We start from the raw sequence: 17,028 nt of genomic DNA, 5'->3' as shown, positions 1-17,028 counted from the left end.
GAGTCATTAATCTGTGGTAGAGTTAATAATGTTACCAAGGATGTTACTAATTAAGTTAAAACAAACTTTTTTAGAATTATTAATACCGTATGATCGAGAAAAAACGGCGTCAACGATGGCTATGAAATGAAGATCGCTGTCATTTTATATGTGAATTTATATGAGAAATGTCATCGATCGTCATTTCCCAGCCAACTGGAGGCCGTTTTTTTCGATCATACGGTATATGGATACGGTACTACAGCCGTGCTACAGCGCTTTCAGATTCAGGTGGAGCAGACCTACACGCGGAGCATCCGCGCGGGTTTTTTTTTCAGTATAGCAAGCACAGATAGCAAGTATAGCTCATCCGGACAGAGCATGGGACAAAGCATACTCGACCCATGTGAAATCGTTCATATAAACTCATGGTACTTGCTCGAAGTCGCGGGCGCTCAGCTCCATCTGAAAACGCTGTCACGCTGTTATACCTATTATTTGATGTTTCTTTTCTCACTTAAGTTTTTTTGCCTTACGATTTCTTCGTGTCTTAATTAGACAAGGAAAGCTTCGTGTATTTTTATTACACCCTCAGAGTAAGAATATAATATTATATAATACATTTTATATTTCAAAACAACTCTTCCTGTGCTCTTTCTGAAATAGTTCTTTTGAACGTTTTGGTGCTGTTCAGTACATCCCTAATATATTTTTAATTCTATATTTGACTTTGACACACGTTTGGCATAAATCTGAAAATCTGTTTGCTGTTTATCTGTCAAAACAAGTTTTGTTTGGTACTTGTTTTATTTGTTTTTTTTTCATTTAAATATTTGATATAGAAAAATGGAGATTGATAAATTCTGCTGTGTTTGTGTGGAATTTGACAAAGAGTTAGAAAATGTACAAAGTAAAGATGGAAATAATATCGAATATTCAGAAAAATTAAGTCTTTGTGATCCCAGTCAGGTAGTTATAAATAATTTAATTTCATAATTAATGTGTAATAATTTTTTCCTTACAGCTGTGGCTCGACCAAGACTTTTATATTTGTAAAGAGTGTATTGAGAAATTAAATCTAGTTTATGAATTTATTATGTGCTGTAAGAAAAGTAAAGATTTGCGAGAGCAACAGCTTATTAAATTTCAAGAAGAAATTGAACAGAAGTTAAATATAGAGGAATTAGTAATATGTGATATTTGTAAAAAATCTTTCAAGCAGAAAAGGTATCTCAAATTACACATTACGAGGGTCCATCTTAAAACTTCAAAAAACAAAAGTAAATATTTTAGATTTAAAATAATTATTTATGTTACTATAATTATTTTTTAAAGGAAATAAAGTGCAAGGCAAGGATAATGGGACTACTACAGAAGCTTATGATTTAAAAGAAGACAAAATAGATATAAATGATGTAACACATGGTTTGTCTAATAATGTATTTGAAGATGAAAATGATGACTCAGGTCATAATGCATTTAGTGAACATTATGACAGTGATCCAGACCCAGAGTACAAACACAAATTGAAAAGAAGAAAATATCGTCAAAAACAAGAATCTTTTACTTGCTCATATTGTGGAAAACTTTTTAATAGGCGACAACATTGGTCAGCACATATTAGGTCAATTCATACATTCGAAAAACCATACAAATGCAATTTATGTGAAGCATCATTCTCTAATTCACATAGTTTATTAGTTCACAACAGAAATCATAGGAATGAAAAGCCATGTATCTGTAGCACATGTGGGAAGGGTTTTGTATGTTCAGGAGATTTAAATCATCATAACAAAATACATCTGAATAAAAGAGAGTATCAATGTAATATCTGTGATAAGGGATTTAATACTGCAAGTATTTTAAGAACTCACAGAATTGTTAAACATACAGACCCTAAAGACTGGAAATATGGCTGCACTGTATGTAATAGAAGATTTCCCTTAAATAGTGGTTTAGCTGTTCACATGAAACGCCACAAGGGTGTTAGAGAGTACTCATGTAATGTATGTGAAAAACAATTCTTTAACAAATCAGAAGTTACTAAACATTTTTTAACACATTCCGATGAGCGTCATTTTACTTGCATGTATTGTGGAGAAAAGGAGTACAAAAGTAAAGAAGCTTTTAACAAACATTTGAAGATGGTACACGATATAGGTACCTGGAAGAAGCCAAAATTGGAAAAGAAATTTTTATGTCCAATTTGTCCCAAGTTGTTTCTATTTAACAACAAATTGCAAAGACATATTTTAAGTCATACTGGTGAAAAGCCTTATAAATGTGAATATTGTGAGAAACAGTTTTATGAAAATTATTATAGAAAGGTTCATTTGAAAAAAGATCATAACCTTGATATCTGAATCTAAAAAAATGAAATATTTATAAAGTTTATTGTAAATAATTAAGTTATAACAATGGCATAACTTAAAGACATTCCTAAATTCCTAATTTATTTAGTTCATATATCTGTCAAATTATATAGGAAGTGATTTTACATGTTTTAAAGAGAAATATTAATTTTGCAACAGTATTTATTTTTATTTAAATTATTAAATAAGTCTACTCAATGAGGGGATCTGTATTAGTGACAGTGACAATTGTGTCTGGCATTTTAAAAATAAGTTAATTGATTCCTGTCATTTTTTGCACGTCGTTTGTCGAAATCTACTCCAACTCGTTGGACAGACTATAATAGGCATGTGTATATTATTATAGTTTGGGGTTGGAACCTTTGGTGTTACAGAGCAAAACAAAACACTAAATCACCACAATCAGCAGATTAAAACTAAGTTTTCTAAAAATTAAAAAGTCAGTTTTAATCATCTGCTGATGATGCTAACATGGTTAGCGAAACGCGCGTTCATTGTAAAAGTAAAAGTGTTTTGGTGTATTGTGGTGATTTAGTGTTTATTTTGATGTGTATATTAGACCATTTTTTTAACAGTAAGATTACATCAAAATATTTATTTTATACAAATTACATTGTATCAGGATTTTATCAATAAATTATTAATAAACTATTCAAATAGGTAGATAAAGTTATTTTTGAATTTACAAACCTTAGATTAAATATAGAAGAGACAGCATACATGGTTTAAAATGACCCCAAGATAAACATACAAATCAACAATCAACATCTTGTTTATTAATTGGTGCACTCTCTAAAATAGAGAGAGCACCAACAGGGGCGGATACAGGAATTTATTTTAGGGGGGGGGGGCAAATAAAAGGTAATGTAGAATATGCTTTTTAGGGTGCCAATTTTAACCCAAAAGCCTAATATTTAACCCAATTTATGGATCTTAGGGGGGTCCCTGGCCTCTGTATCCGCCACTGAGCACCAATTAATAAACTTCTTAATAAAATCTTAAATTAAATATACTAATGTATATTTAATTTAAGTATCACAAACACAAGGTTATTATAATACACTTAAAGTTAAGCCTTTTTTGCAATTTCATTGCAATTCTGGTATATTCTCTTGTTTGGTGAGTAAAAGTTTAGCAAGCTGAGCATCATTACCATAAAACTTATTTTTTCTTTCTTCGTCAGGTTCATTATGGTACAAAATTTTCAAGTTCATCTCTGTAGCTCTCATGCAGTGGATATGTGCGCCATACTGAACAAACATTTCAAAAATATTTCCCTTTTCTCGTATAAAATTATTCAAAAGCTTTGAAATATCATTATCCACCCTTATTAACGGTATTATTGGCTGAAACTTTTTTCTAGCTAGAAAATAAATGCAACTTAACATGTAATAATGGTTAAAATTAACTCTCAAGACAGTAATGCAAGATTCAGATGCAATAAATGCACGATTCAGATTTATTTCACGTTATTTTAGATTATTTGACGGAATAAATAGTTAATTCTATTCATTTTTATATAATATATAATATAAATCATATAAATAAAATACAGGGTCCGGCAATAGTGCGTTGGGTATCTGTAGCTCCTAAAATAAAAAACTTGGGAATTTTGATAAGTGTAAACCTAAATTATCTAATAGGATGTATTTTTAAAAAAATATTTTAACTTCTATAGGGTGGCTAAAAAAAGTGTGAGTGGATCGGGATGATTTTTTTAAATGGAACACCCTGTATGTTATTGTATTTTTGGCTTCCTTTAAGATCACTTTACATAATCCTAAGACATGAGTAAATATATTTCGATAATTTCAGAGATATTAATAAATATTTAAAAATTATATAATTTTGAGCCTTTCTTAAAAAAATTATTAATAATACAAGAACTGTCCTGAAATCAAAATATATTAAATATTTACTTTAGATGGTCTGTACTTACTTTGCTATAAATATGGAAATCGTAAATCATACAGGATGTTCAAAATTCTACGCCAAACTTTAAATAATTTTTCTATGTTTTTTTTAAATGGAACACCCTGTATATTATTTTTTCAATAGATGGAGAATTAAAAAATGAACATTTTTTGCATTTAGAGTATTTCAAAATTTTTAACGGTTTCGCAGATATTCCCGGTTTTGTATTTCCTATGGCATTTTCCACAGTAAATTTTTATCAAAGCCACCCAATGATTTTTCTCTCGTATTTTACCATTGAAAGCGCCATATGAAATAATACTGCGTGTATCCGGAAAACTATTAAACATTTTGAAATACTTTAAATACAAAAAATGTTCATTTAATTCTCCATCAAATAAAAAAATAATATACAGGGTGTTCCATTTAAAAAAAAACGAAGAAAACTTATTTTATATTTTTGAAAGTTTGGCGTAAAATATTGAACATCCTGTATGATCTACGATTGCCATATTTATAGCAAAGTAAGAACAGATCATCTAAAGTAAATATCTAATACAGTTTTGATTTCAGAACAGTTCTTGTATTTTTAATATTTTTTTTAAGAAGGGTTGAAAAATATATATTTTTGATTTATTTTTTAATATCTCTGAAACTATAGAAATAGATTTACTCATATCTTAGGATTATGTAAAGTGGTCTGAAAGGAAGGCAAAAATGCAATAATATACAGGGTGTTCCATTTAAAAAAAATCATCCAGATCCACTCACACTTTTTTGAGCCACCCTATAGAAGTTAAAATATTTTCCGGAAATACATCCTCATACATACTTTAGGTTTGCACTTAAACAAAATTCTCAAGTTCTTTATGCCCGACGCACTATTGCCAGACTCTGTATATGCTGATATTATCAGCATATATATTTTATCGGCATCAAAAACATACTGGGCGGGCAAAGGTTAGTTTTGGGTCGAGATTTCCATGTGTAAGAAGAGTACAATGCGTTTATAATGTACTGAACAAAAAGAGGACAGTAAAAACGTTGCCAAAGGCATGAAATAAACCGAGCATCTGTGCACGATGCTAATAGAGATGTGGAAGGGTACAGTAGATATGTCGAGGCCAACCGATCTACCCAATTGGACCCAATCAGTACTTAAAATTCTAGAGAAGGGTGTATATCATGATAATGCGTTCAGCTTTACAATTTAATTACGTCTCGTGACACTTTATTTCTTTATTTATTAAGGAGTAGTTGTAATTTTCCCTATAGCTTGTAAATTTTTAAGTGCAAGTTACAATAGGAACCTTGCATTTTTGGTAAAAATAAGTGCAATTGAGTTGGTGTTCGACAGTGGTCGCGCTATTAGAGCTGTGAATTCAAAAATCGATATCTCGAAATCCATTAGAAATAATTGATTGTAGTTTTTTTCAAAGGCTTTCTTAATATTTCTGCTATATTTTCTTCGCAGACAGTATGTGACAATCGTTACAAGTAAAAAAGTTACACGATTGCGGAAAATTGCTATGCGCTAAAAGTAAATAGACGTTTTTTTAAATGTTTGAATGAAAAAATCGAATTTTTCTCATTTGAACATCTTGTAAAAGATCCGAAATACATATAATAAAAAGTTTCAATATCTAAAGTGGTTCTGGAGTTATCGCGTGTTATGTGTTAAAAAGTTGAATTTTTAAATTATCGCGATTACTGACGTTTTCCCGTTATAAAAAATATGGACACCCTAACTATATCCTTATAATTCCATTTTAGATGCTCAGAAACATATCTAATGACTTTATCTAGTTATCTTTTCGAAAAAAAGTCTTTTAAAAATAAGCGGTTTGCGATCGCGATTTTACTTTACTTGATAGGGAAACCGGAGAAATGTGGCAACGCCGCAACAGCATATCGTCGCATTTTTCTCACTCCGACTTAATAAGATCTCTCTGCGATTTACTTCCACACATGTAGGTAAATACCAAGCCAAAAGTAAGAGTTGCCAGCACGGTATAAGCACATACCTGCTACATAGTCCTTTCCATAAAATGCTATGTATTTATATTCTTCCCTATCAAAATGGCCTGATATTTTGTTTACATCAAATCGTGTATATTGCGATATCACGGGGTCATATTGTCTAAAAGGAATTGCTGAAAAAACTTGATAATTTTCTATTGTATTCATTCTGACCTAGAATAAGTAAAAGAAAATTGATATACGAATTAAGAAAATAAAAAAAATATCTTACTCTGTTAAGAAAATCTACTGTTATATTTGTATAGATATCTAATATTAATGTTAAACTGTTTAGTCCAATTTTTTTCAGAGCCAAGTCAACTGTAGCAAATTTTAGAGCTTTGGTATTTTCAAAGGTTATTGGTGTGTCATATTCGGGTAATCTGATAGACACCCATCCGACTTTAACATCATCATTTTTGTACCGGTTTGTAACTTTATTAACAAAATCTTTCAGTTCTTGAAATATGTCATCAGAACCTAAAAGAACAATAACTTATTGATGAAGAAATATTCAATAGACGTTATTTTATATAAATAAACTACCGAGAGGTGTCTAACTGTTGCAATTACATGTACATTTTCTTGGCAGTCGTTGGCATCAGACTTAAGGCAGTCAACTACCGTATGATTGGAAAAACAACGGTGTTAGCGATCGTTATGAAATGAACATCTCTGTCATTTATATGTAAAATTATATTATACGCCGTTTTTTTTTATACGGCATAATTATATGGTAGACAGACAGTCTTCTTCGCAGTCATTGGCAGTCGCTTGGCAGTAAAATGATATTTTGACAGTACATGTACATTTTTTACCAGACACACCATAAGCATTTAATTTTGAGAGTATAGAAAAAAGTCAACCATATTTTCATATTCAATGATTTTTCTATAAAACTATAGGAAAATTTGGAAAGGTGAATACAATATTAACCATTATAGATCAAGCAAAATTGTTATACCTAAGGAATATACTTTTTTCAAAATATTAATAATAAAAAAAGGTAGGTACGGCGTCAATCTTGAAGTTATTGATGTAAATTTGATAATGTCAAGGTGTATTACTGGTTGCATAACTGCATACTGCTAAAATCGCAATGTGCTTTGAGGAACCTGGCGCATTCGCCAGAAAGTAAAGAAAATTATAGAATTCTTGAGAAAAATCTAGAAACAACCGCCAGGGGGTATATAAGGCCCGCGCTTTGACAGTTGGACAAGTTTAAGTTTAAAGTTGATAGTCTGAAGTTTGATAATACCGCGAAATACCGTTAGAGTAATAGTAGTTGCATAAGTTGTGTTGTAAATAGTATAAGTTGTGTGTACAGAGTGAAACAAATAAATTCGTTAAGTATTTTATCGTGAGTTTAAATAGTGGACCCACGGAATCCGTAACAAATTGGTGTCGGAAGTGCGATTCAAGAGGATTTTAAGCAGAAATTAAGTGGATTGGAAGATTTTTAGACCGAATTAGAGTATTTTTTATGGTTGGTACAAGGGAACAAGCAGAAGAAAATGGAGGAAGTAAGCAAATTATTGGGCGATTTTATGGAGAATATGAGAAGAGAGAAGGCAGAAGAACAAGAAAGACCCGTAAAGAACGAGAAGAAGAGCGAGCCCGACTAGAAAGAGAGAAGGCAGAAGAACAAGAAAGACTCCGTAAAGAACGAGAAGAAGAGCGAGCCCGACTAGAAAAAGAGAAAGCAGAAGAACAAGAAAGACTCCGTAAAGAACGAGAAGAAGAGCGAGCCCGATTAGAAAGAGAAAAGGAAGAGGAAAACTACGACGTCAACAAGAACAGGACCGGCTTTGAGAACATTTTCGAAGATTTGAAAGTTCAACGACAACAAGAGAAACAAGAAGAACAGGACCGGCTTGAGAAAATACTGGGTAATTTGGAAATTCGTTTGGAGGAGCGACGTCAAAAAAGAAAGACAAGAAGAACAGGACCGTATTCAGAAAATTTTAGAAAATCAAGGAATTAGACAAGAACGGTTGGAGAAAATTGTTGAAGATTTAGAAGTGCGTCGCCAGAAAGAAAAATTTTGAAGATCAGGCCCGTCTTAAGAAAACTTTGGAAAATCAGGAATTTCGACTACAGAAGAATTTTTGAAGACCTGGAAAAACGGCAGGAAAATCAACTTCAAGAAACCGTAGAAGAGATCTTGAGGAACGCCTTCAGCAGAAGATAGAAAGATTGGAGATGGACCTACAGAAGAGCAAGGTACAAGTAAAGACACCTGGCGTTCAAGGAACAGCGAACCTTAAGGCCCCGACCTACGATGGACAAACGACATGGACAATGTACCACCGTCAGTTTGAAGCAGCCGCCGCCGCCGCTGCCAACGGATGGACTGACCAGGAGAAAGCAGCGGCACTTGTCATCGCGCTGCGTGGCCCTGCCCTGGAACTGTGGCAAACTATTCCTGCAGCCCAACAGCAGGAATACCAAACTTTGGTCGCTGCACTGGACAGAAGATATGGCGACCAACATCGACGCCAACTTACCAGGCCCAGATCAAGACACGCCTGCAGAGGTCCAGAGAGAGTCTGCAGGAATTTGAAGCAGACTTACGTCGGCTGGTACACCTAGCGTATCCTGAAGCACCGGAAGGATTTAGGGAGGAACTCGCTGCTCAGTGCTTTATCAGGCGCAGAGGGCGCTGCAAATATCCTGATTTTCTACCAGCAGCGAAGCACTGGTCAGGGCGCTGGAAATCGAAGCTGCTTTTAGCGCCATCCCTAGACCGAAGATAAGATCGGTAACGGTAGAGGAACAGCCCGAGAGTACCCACAGAAGTTTGGAGGAGATGTGTAGAAAATTCGACAAACTATGTGAGCTACTAATAAACAAGTAAGTCAACAACACCCAGACAGAGAACCAAAGAAGATTCCAGGACATGAGGTGCTATGGATGCGGCAGGAATGGCCACATCAAACGGTATTGTCGCATCCAAATGCGATTCCATTCACCATCCAGAGAACATCGGCACATCGGAAGATCCCAGGACATAAGTTGCTATAGATGTGGCAGGAATGGCCACATCAAACGGGATTGCCGCGTCCAAATGCGATTCCGTTTACCATCGAGAGAACATAGGCACCCGGAAATCAACACTAATGAGCGAGTATTGGCTGAAGAAAACAGAGCCCCTAGGATGTTTTCCGTTAGGAGTCTAGGAAAAACCGCTGACAGTTTGGTGATCAACGGGAAGGTCAATGGTAGAAGAAATCGAATGACTGTGGACACAGGCGCTATGGTATCGTTGGTGCAGACTAACTCAGTGCGAGGATTGAAGATGATGCCTCTTAGAAGAAGAGTGTATTTACGTACAGTTACGGGGGAAATGGCCGTTGTACGGGGAGAGGCTTTCATGGAATTGGAGTTAGGGAATTTGAAGTTTCGGCATAGCGTTTTAGTGGCGGACATTGAAGATGATTTTATCATGGGTATGGATGTGATCAGTCAACATGGTTTTTCGTTTATCACCATAGAAACATCCTGAAAATCGGAAATGAGGAATTTTCTGTATCTAAAGAGAAGAGACCAGGAAATATGGAAGCAAGATCAGCGGAAATTGTGATGATACCTGGTGATGCCAAGAAGACTGTGTCGGGAAAATGGAGAAAACCCCTGAGTGCCGTGTAGGACGGGTACAAATTATCGACAACGAGCCAGATCGACGACGAGCTACTTTGGGCAAGAAAATGAAACATCGCGAAAGCACTATCAGAGTAAGGAATTTTAAACTGAGAACTGACGAACAATGGACGACGATACAGTTGAGGAAAGATCAAATGGAAGATCCAGACATCGGAGCAATACTACGGCTCAAGGAAGGTAACGGCGAGAGACCACCGTGGCAGGATATTGCGGACAGAGGGCTCGTTTTCAAAGCTCTCTGGGCTCAGTGGAATTCACTGGTGATTGAGAATGGATTGATAAAGCGCACGTGGGAAAGTGCGGATGGCAGGACAGTAACAACTCAGTTACTGGTACCAAGGAAGAAAGTCACCCAGGTATTGGAAGAAATTCACGGTGGTAAAACTGGAGCCCATCTTGGAGTAAACAAGACCTTGAGTAAGCTGAGAGACCGTTTTTACTGGGTGGATTATTGCGAAGATGTTAAGAAATGGTGTCAACGTTGTAAGATTTGCGCAGCTAGACAAAGACCAAGTACTCGATCTGGGGAAGAAATGGAACAGGATAGCGTTGGACTGTCGTTCGAAAGAATCGCTAGGAAGGAAAGATTATTGGACATTCATAAGGCCGTTAGAAGTAAGATTGCGCTAGCCAGTGACCGGATGAAAGCTCATTACGACCTCAGAGCTAATTCTACGGGATTTCAACAGGACGATAGGGTATGGTTGTATAACCCACAGCGCAAGAAAGGAAGGTCCCCAAAGTTAACTCCAGCATGGGAAGGTCCTTATACAGTCATCAAGAGGATAAATGATGTTGTGTACCGGATTCAACGCAGCCCTAGAAGTAAGATGAAAGTAGTTCATCTGGATCGATTGAAGAGATACCAGACAGGAAACCTTGATCGGGACGATCAAATTTGAGAAGGGGGCAATGTCAAGGTGTATTACTGGTTGCATAACTGCATACTGCTAAAATCGCAATGTGCTTTGAGGAACCTGGCGCATTCGCCAGAAAGTAAAGAAAATTATAGAATTCTTGAGAAAAATCTAGAAACAACCGGGAGGGGGTATATAAGGCCCGCGCTTTGACAGTTGGACAAGTTTAAGTTTAAAGTTGATAGTCTGAAGTTTGATAATACCGCGAAATACCGTTAGAGTAATAGTAGTTGCATAAGTTGTGTTGTAAATAGTATAAGTTGTGTGTACAGAGTGAAACAAATAAATTCGTTAAGTATTTTATCGTGAGTTTAAATAGTGGACCCACGGAATCCGTAACAATATTAATATATTCTACAATTAATGTTTTAACGTTTTAAGTACGGATCGTACGGATACTCCGCTAAATGTTTGAGATTTCTGCAATAAAATTATTTATTTTTTGAGGTTAGAATATAGCTTTCCTTATTAAGTTTAATAAGAGTGACAAGGAAGACGCAGATTTAGGTTTATTTGTCTTTTGCTCGCGTCTGCGTATATCGCTGGCGGTAACAATGAAATATTGAAAATCAGAATTCTGTTTTATTTATACTTCCCTATTAATTTTGAAAAATAGCGGTAGCCGGTAGCAATATTAAGCTGATAAGAATAGATATTATATTTTAATCTGTGTTAAAGTTTGAGAAGAGGATCACAATGGTAAAAACGTCCACCGTAACTGAGTTTTGATTGCATTGGTTACAACATTCTTTTTGGGGGGTTTCTTTTTGGTGTTATTTATGCACGACCCGCACTTTTTTTGTTAGAAAATGTCATTATAAGTGTCCCTCTTCTCAATTCTGTATAGAAAATTTTAAAATTTGACGTACCTAAAGTGGACCAGACCCATAAAAAGTTTTCCCTCCTGTAAAGACTTACCTTTACTGCTACTTTTATACTGGTATAGAAAAACTAACATCAAAAATGTCTTGTCTTTTTTCTCCATTATGTTGGTACTATATAAATCTAAGAAATGCATTGCAATGGATGCTTCATTTTCCTGAATTGGTAATATTATTGTAACTCTAGTATTTTCTGTCACATAAGGCGCTGAAATAAACTCGACCTTTCCCAAAGGTTTGCATACATCATATCTATGTCAGAAATGCTAATTAATTCTATTTAGTTTTGAATATCATAAAGTGCGTTACCGTTTTACAATTTCCTTTCCAGAAGCTAAATCTCTGAATCCTATATCAAACGTATAATCAGCACCTCGACTTAAATCAAATGTTTTATATGCATTAACAAGCCTTCGAAATTTGTATTGTTTTGGGTACTGTTGTGCTACTTTAGCTGTTATCTCTTCAAGAATATTCTACAAATAAAATGAATTAAAAAAAATAATAGTAAAACAAAATAATTGGAACCTTTAGATCTAATAGCTCCGGCTCTGTATGTTCCCTGATCACTACAAAATCATCTGGAAAGAAGATGTGAGTCATATTAAAATAATACTGTCTTGGCATATCAAATCTAGTAGCTGGCTTAGCTCCTGACCTTTGTCCTGGTGGCCAGCTGTCTCTAAGTGAAGAAGATATTTTTGCAATATCTCCTTGATATGTCGCTAAACGTTGCTAAAATTATTTAAAAAGCAATAAAAATAAAATAAATAAAAATAATTACTCTATTTCCATACTTTTAAAAAATAGGAGTTCAATATGTAAAATTCCTTTTCCTTCAGGACTGGTCTAACAGTGACTGCATTTATGAATTCCTGTGATTTACTTAACTCATGTAAGTGTTTATCCAAGTCAAAATGTTTCAATTTATGTGAAAAGATGGCTTGGTCCTAGAAAATATTTAAATGCTTTAGCTGCAGTTTACAATACTTGTATATATCTATTGAAAGGGTCACTAAAACACCAATAAAATATCTTTACCTGAACTGAAAATTGGCAAGTTAGCCCAAGGCTATGATAAACACACCGACCAAAATTTTCACTATAATCATCTGTGACAGCATTCATAATGCACCATTCTAAGTTTTCCCTCAATGATTTCAGTACAGAGTTACTTATAAGAATACCAGCATCTATAAATATCGGTCATATAATAAAATTTACTTAAATTATAAATATAAAAACCTGCCTATGTTACAGTAACTACCATCATGGACTTTGGTTCCTAAGTAAACATCTGCGCTAACACTAATTTTACTAACAATATCTTTAAGTTTATGTATATTTATAAAAGTATGGTCTGTTGTAAAAAAGTAATAGTCGTAGTCTTGAGCAAATGTGTCCCCGACATATTTAATAACTTGAAAAGGTCTATATTTACTTCTAGCATCAGTAAAACCAACTAAACCTAAAATATTATTAAATTAAGTAATATTTAACTAGTTTAACTAAAAAAATACCAATACCTGTAAGGTTAAACTTCGTTTTTAATTTATATTGAGCAGTGATAAAAAATTTAATTTTATCAACTATGTGCCCTATAGTTTTATTGATATGTAGGGCTTGGCTGTTAACATTATCTTCGGAAGTAAATATTCCAACAAAGAGTTTTTCTCTAATGCCCAGTTCGGTTGAATAATATCTAGGTCTAATAAATTTAGACTTCTTTTCGCCTAATGGCTTTTCAGGCAAAACTTTTGGTGCTAAATGGTTAACGGAGTCATTAATAATTTTTTGAGCAATTTTATTATTAACTGTGTAAGTATCTGGTGTCTCACATGATATGTCTAACGAGGTTGAAACAAATGTGGAAATATAGAGACCTATTATAATACCCAGAAATACATATAAATTTTCTGACACAAACTTTATACTTGTTTTCAACATTTTCAGAAAAAAATTATAACATTTTCAGGATACAGTGGTCATTTATACAGATAAGCCTTCATAACAATCATAACTATTCATTCTACAAATTATTAATTATTGAGTTTGGTAGAAATCTAATTAAAAAATAAAAATAAACAAATAACCTTCAAATATTTGACATTCAGCTGATTCAGTTATTTGGTCTACTTTGGACGAAATACCTACTTTTTACAGATTAAAATTTTAAGATAATGTTGGAATATGTAGGCAACTATCAATACCTAATTCAAGAATCCGCTCTTGAATAGAATTCCCTTTTCATTGAAATCAAGATCTTTAGATTAGGCAGAGACAGTGGCGGATACAGAAATTTATTTTAGGGGGGGCCCAAATAAAAAACAATGCAAAATATGCCTTTTAGGGCGCCATTTTTAATCGAAAACCCTAATATTTAATCCAATTAACGGATTTTAGGGGGGGCCCGGGCTCCATGGCCCCCCTCTGTGTCCACCACTGGGCAGAGATTAGGTTATTTTCTATGTTTAGAGTAGTTGCAGAGAAATAGAAGGGATAGAGAATGAGCTTCAACATGCGCGGAAGGTCTAATCAAGTTGGGCGCCATATTCCAGGTCTTCCTGTCATTTTGTATATAGGTGGTAATCTATAAGTAATCAAATATCAATTTGCTGTTTTCAACCATACGGGGGGCAATTTAAATTTAGTGAAATTCTATCATTTATTATGGTTAGTTAACATTAATATGATTTATTTAATTATCAGTTTCAAAACTGCGTACAATATTGGTATATAATACACTAAATATACGAATATTCTGACAAAAGACGCTACGGAGTCATCTGATTGGTCCCAAGTTGGCAAACAAGTCAAATGGTAAAAAACAAGGATTTATATATAAAGGTTAAACCAGGTTAAACTATTGTAAAGTGTTAAATGGTTTGCTTATATCATTTTATGTGCATAAAAACCTACAATAAATAATTTATTTTAATTTACAGAAAATTATACCATGAAACATTTTACAAACAAATAAAACAACAGATTAAAAAGTATAATATTTATTATAGTACCAGATTTAAGAACACAACAAATATCGTTGGAATACAAGAGAAAGTGACGTCCATTAGAAACAATGTTTTATTTACGTGTATTTTTACATATGGACTTGAACAATTGTGTAATATCACATTGTGGAGTTTATGTACAAAAATATGGAGTTGATCAATTTTTTTTTGTAAAAATATATGGCGTTGTAAATATTACATTGTTAAAAAATAAAATTCACGAACATTTGGACTTGGTTAGGTTACCTCACCTCACTTTCTCGGATTATTAAATAAAATTGTTAGATAAATCAAAGACCTTTAACTTAAACCTTACCTTTAATAAAGATCTTAAAAATCAAACACAAAACAAAGTTCAAAAATACAAAATCACGATTGTAAAATGAAGATTGCAAAAAACACAGCCAAACAACCAGAAAACAGCGAAAGGCACTGATGGCTGCCGGGAAAAATGACGAAATATTATGATGAGACGGGTGGCGGGAAGAAACGTTTCCTTCCCTCTTACTCCGCCCACGTATTTTTAAATCGACAGTGGCGCCCTCTGATAGCAGGATTTGGCAATTCTTGTTCCAAATCCTGCCATTTAAGTTTTTGCACCGTGATGTCAATTAAAGAGGGGAAGTGACAGCGAGACCTGGAAGATGTCTGCCATCTTGCCGTCGACAAAAATTTGGATGCGCACTCGTCGAAGCTCATTCTCCCACTTCCATATCTCTGAGTAGTTGTCTCTTGTCTCTGCTTTAGAGTGAATAGGATTCTATAGATCTTGCATTGAAATCACCCTCGGCCTCAATTGTGTCTATTAATGTTAAGATGATTTTTTTTTATCTTTTTATTGACCGACCATCGTACTTTTTATTGAATACATGAATAATCGATTAGAAACACAAATCTGTATCACGAAGTGAATGAAGAAATTCATATATCAAGACGTCACGAAACATTGACGCACAAAAGTTAAAATTAGAAAAGATAAAAGACGTCGATAATGCTTTCTGAAGAATTAATGCGAAGAACTGACGTAAACACACTGTTTTATACCTGTGATTCTTATTGGTAGGTACCTTTATTTAAATTATTGGTACTTATTCGTATTGGTACGTATTTGGTACTTAAAATACGAAACGCATAGCTCTTAAATCTTACGATAAAAAAACGGCGTCACAGTGGCTTTTAAAATATCACTTGAGGTGACAGAATGAAAAGGATTCAAAGTGACTTTTGTTTAAATGGACCTGTGATGCATCCAGGATGCATCCAGAGATAGAATCTGAGAAGGGTGGTGGCAATCTTTAAATGAAGTACTAAATTTAAACTGAATTTTCTCTGAAAGGTACCTACCAAAAGAATCAACAAAGGTGACAAATGATGACGGTGAGAATCGGTATGATGAAAAAGAGGACGAGAATCTTTATGAGCTTGCTAAGAAAATACCTGAATTCAAGGACCTTAACAAGGAAGAGCTTGATAATTGGGTACAAGTTGATAAATTGGATGAAGAAGAGATATCAAACCGCGAATTAGTTGACCTTACGAGCAGAGGCGCAACTAGGGGGGGGGCAGGAGGGGGCTTAGCCCCCCAGGTGACCGTGCGTGTCGTGTAAAATTGGTTTTAACCTCACATGAATCTTATCTTATAGTGATCTAAGCCCCCCCAAAAGACTTAAGCCTAAAAATATATGTCTAGTTGCGCCCCTGCTTACGAGTGAAAAGAATGACACAGGATATGAAGGTGAGAATAGTGACTTAGAGGAGGAAGAGAGCAAGAAAATCACACATAGTGAAGCAATTGATTGCTTCGAGAAAGCACTGATTTATATTGAACAGCAGCCTGAAGCTACAGCCACCGACCTTTTTTTGATTCGAGAAAAGATGGAGAAATATTGCTGTTAAAAATTTACGTTGAAAAACAAAACAGTCCACACTAGATTCTTTTTTTCACTTAGATTGTTTTTTTTACTTTTACCTCCGCTTTATCCGAAAATTCGATTATCCGAAACGGGTCCGGTCCCGCACGTTTCGGATAATTGGGAGTCTACTGTACTTACTTAATAATAGGAATATTTCTGACAAGTTAATGTCGGTTCTAAGTATAATTTTAAGATACGTTGTTTATGAAGTTTTAATATGATAATAAAAGGAAATCTCATCTATCTTAAAGTCATTATTTTTTTCATAGTTAATTTTTGTTACATATTCTTATTAAAAATGTAGGTACTAAACATAGCAATAGCACAAAAATAAAAATTTGCGAATAATTATTTGGTTT

At 34.2% G+C, this 17,028-nt stretch overlaps 2 protein-coding genes across 2 annotated transcripts; one reads left to right on the top strand and one right to left on the bottom strand.

The window, feature by feature from the left end:
* The first annotated feature begins 764 nt into the window (after positions 1-764).
* On the top strand, positions 765-2,509 carry LOC115876076 (zinc finger protein 813-like). The gene is made up of 3 exons (XM_030891764.1): positions 765-948; positions 1,004-1,259; positions 1,315-2,509. Exons 1-3 carry the CDS (start codon positions 826-828, stop codon positions 2,340-2,342), a joined length of 1,407 nt encoding a protein of 468 aa, XP_030747624.1. The 5' UTR covers positions 765-825; the 3' UTR covers positions 2,343-2,509.
* LOC115876075 (chondroitin sulfate synthase 2) lies at positions 2,356-13,692 on the bottom strand. Its single transcript, XM_030891763.1, has 10 exons — positions 13,272-13,692; positions 12,995-13,213; positions 12,787-12,938; positions 12,543-12,695; positions 12,274-12,480; positions 12,055-12,221; positions 11,783-11,997; positions 6,517-6,764; positions 6,290-6,458; positions 2,356-3,714 (listed from the first exon to the last, which is right to left on the bottom strand). Exons 1-10 carry the CDS (start codon positions 13,690-13,692, stop codon positions 3,440-3,442), a joined length of 2,226 nt encoding a protein of 741 aa, XP_030747623.1. The 3' UTR covers positions 2,356-3,439.
* Between the last annotated feature and the right edge of the window lie 3,336 nt (positions 13,693-17,028).

Source organism: Sitophilus oryzae, unplaced genomic scaffold (assembly GCF_002938485.1).
Source record: "Sitophilus oryzae breed Bouriz unplaced genomic scaffold, Soryzae_2.0 scaffold_1396_pilon_pilon, whole genome shotgun sequence".
In the NCBI taxonomy this organism is placed as follows: Eukaryota; Metazoa; Arthropoda; class Insecta; order Coleoptera; family Curculionidae; genus Sitophilus; species Sitophilus oryzae.
Note: the sequence above shows the minus strand (reverse complement) of the source record. Positions and strands in the feature narration are given on the sequence as shown.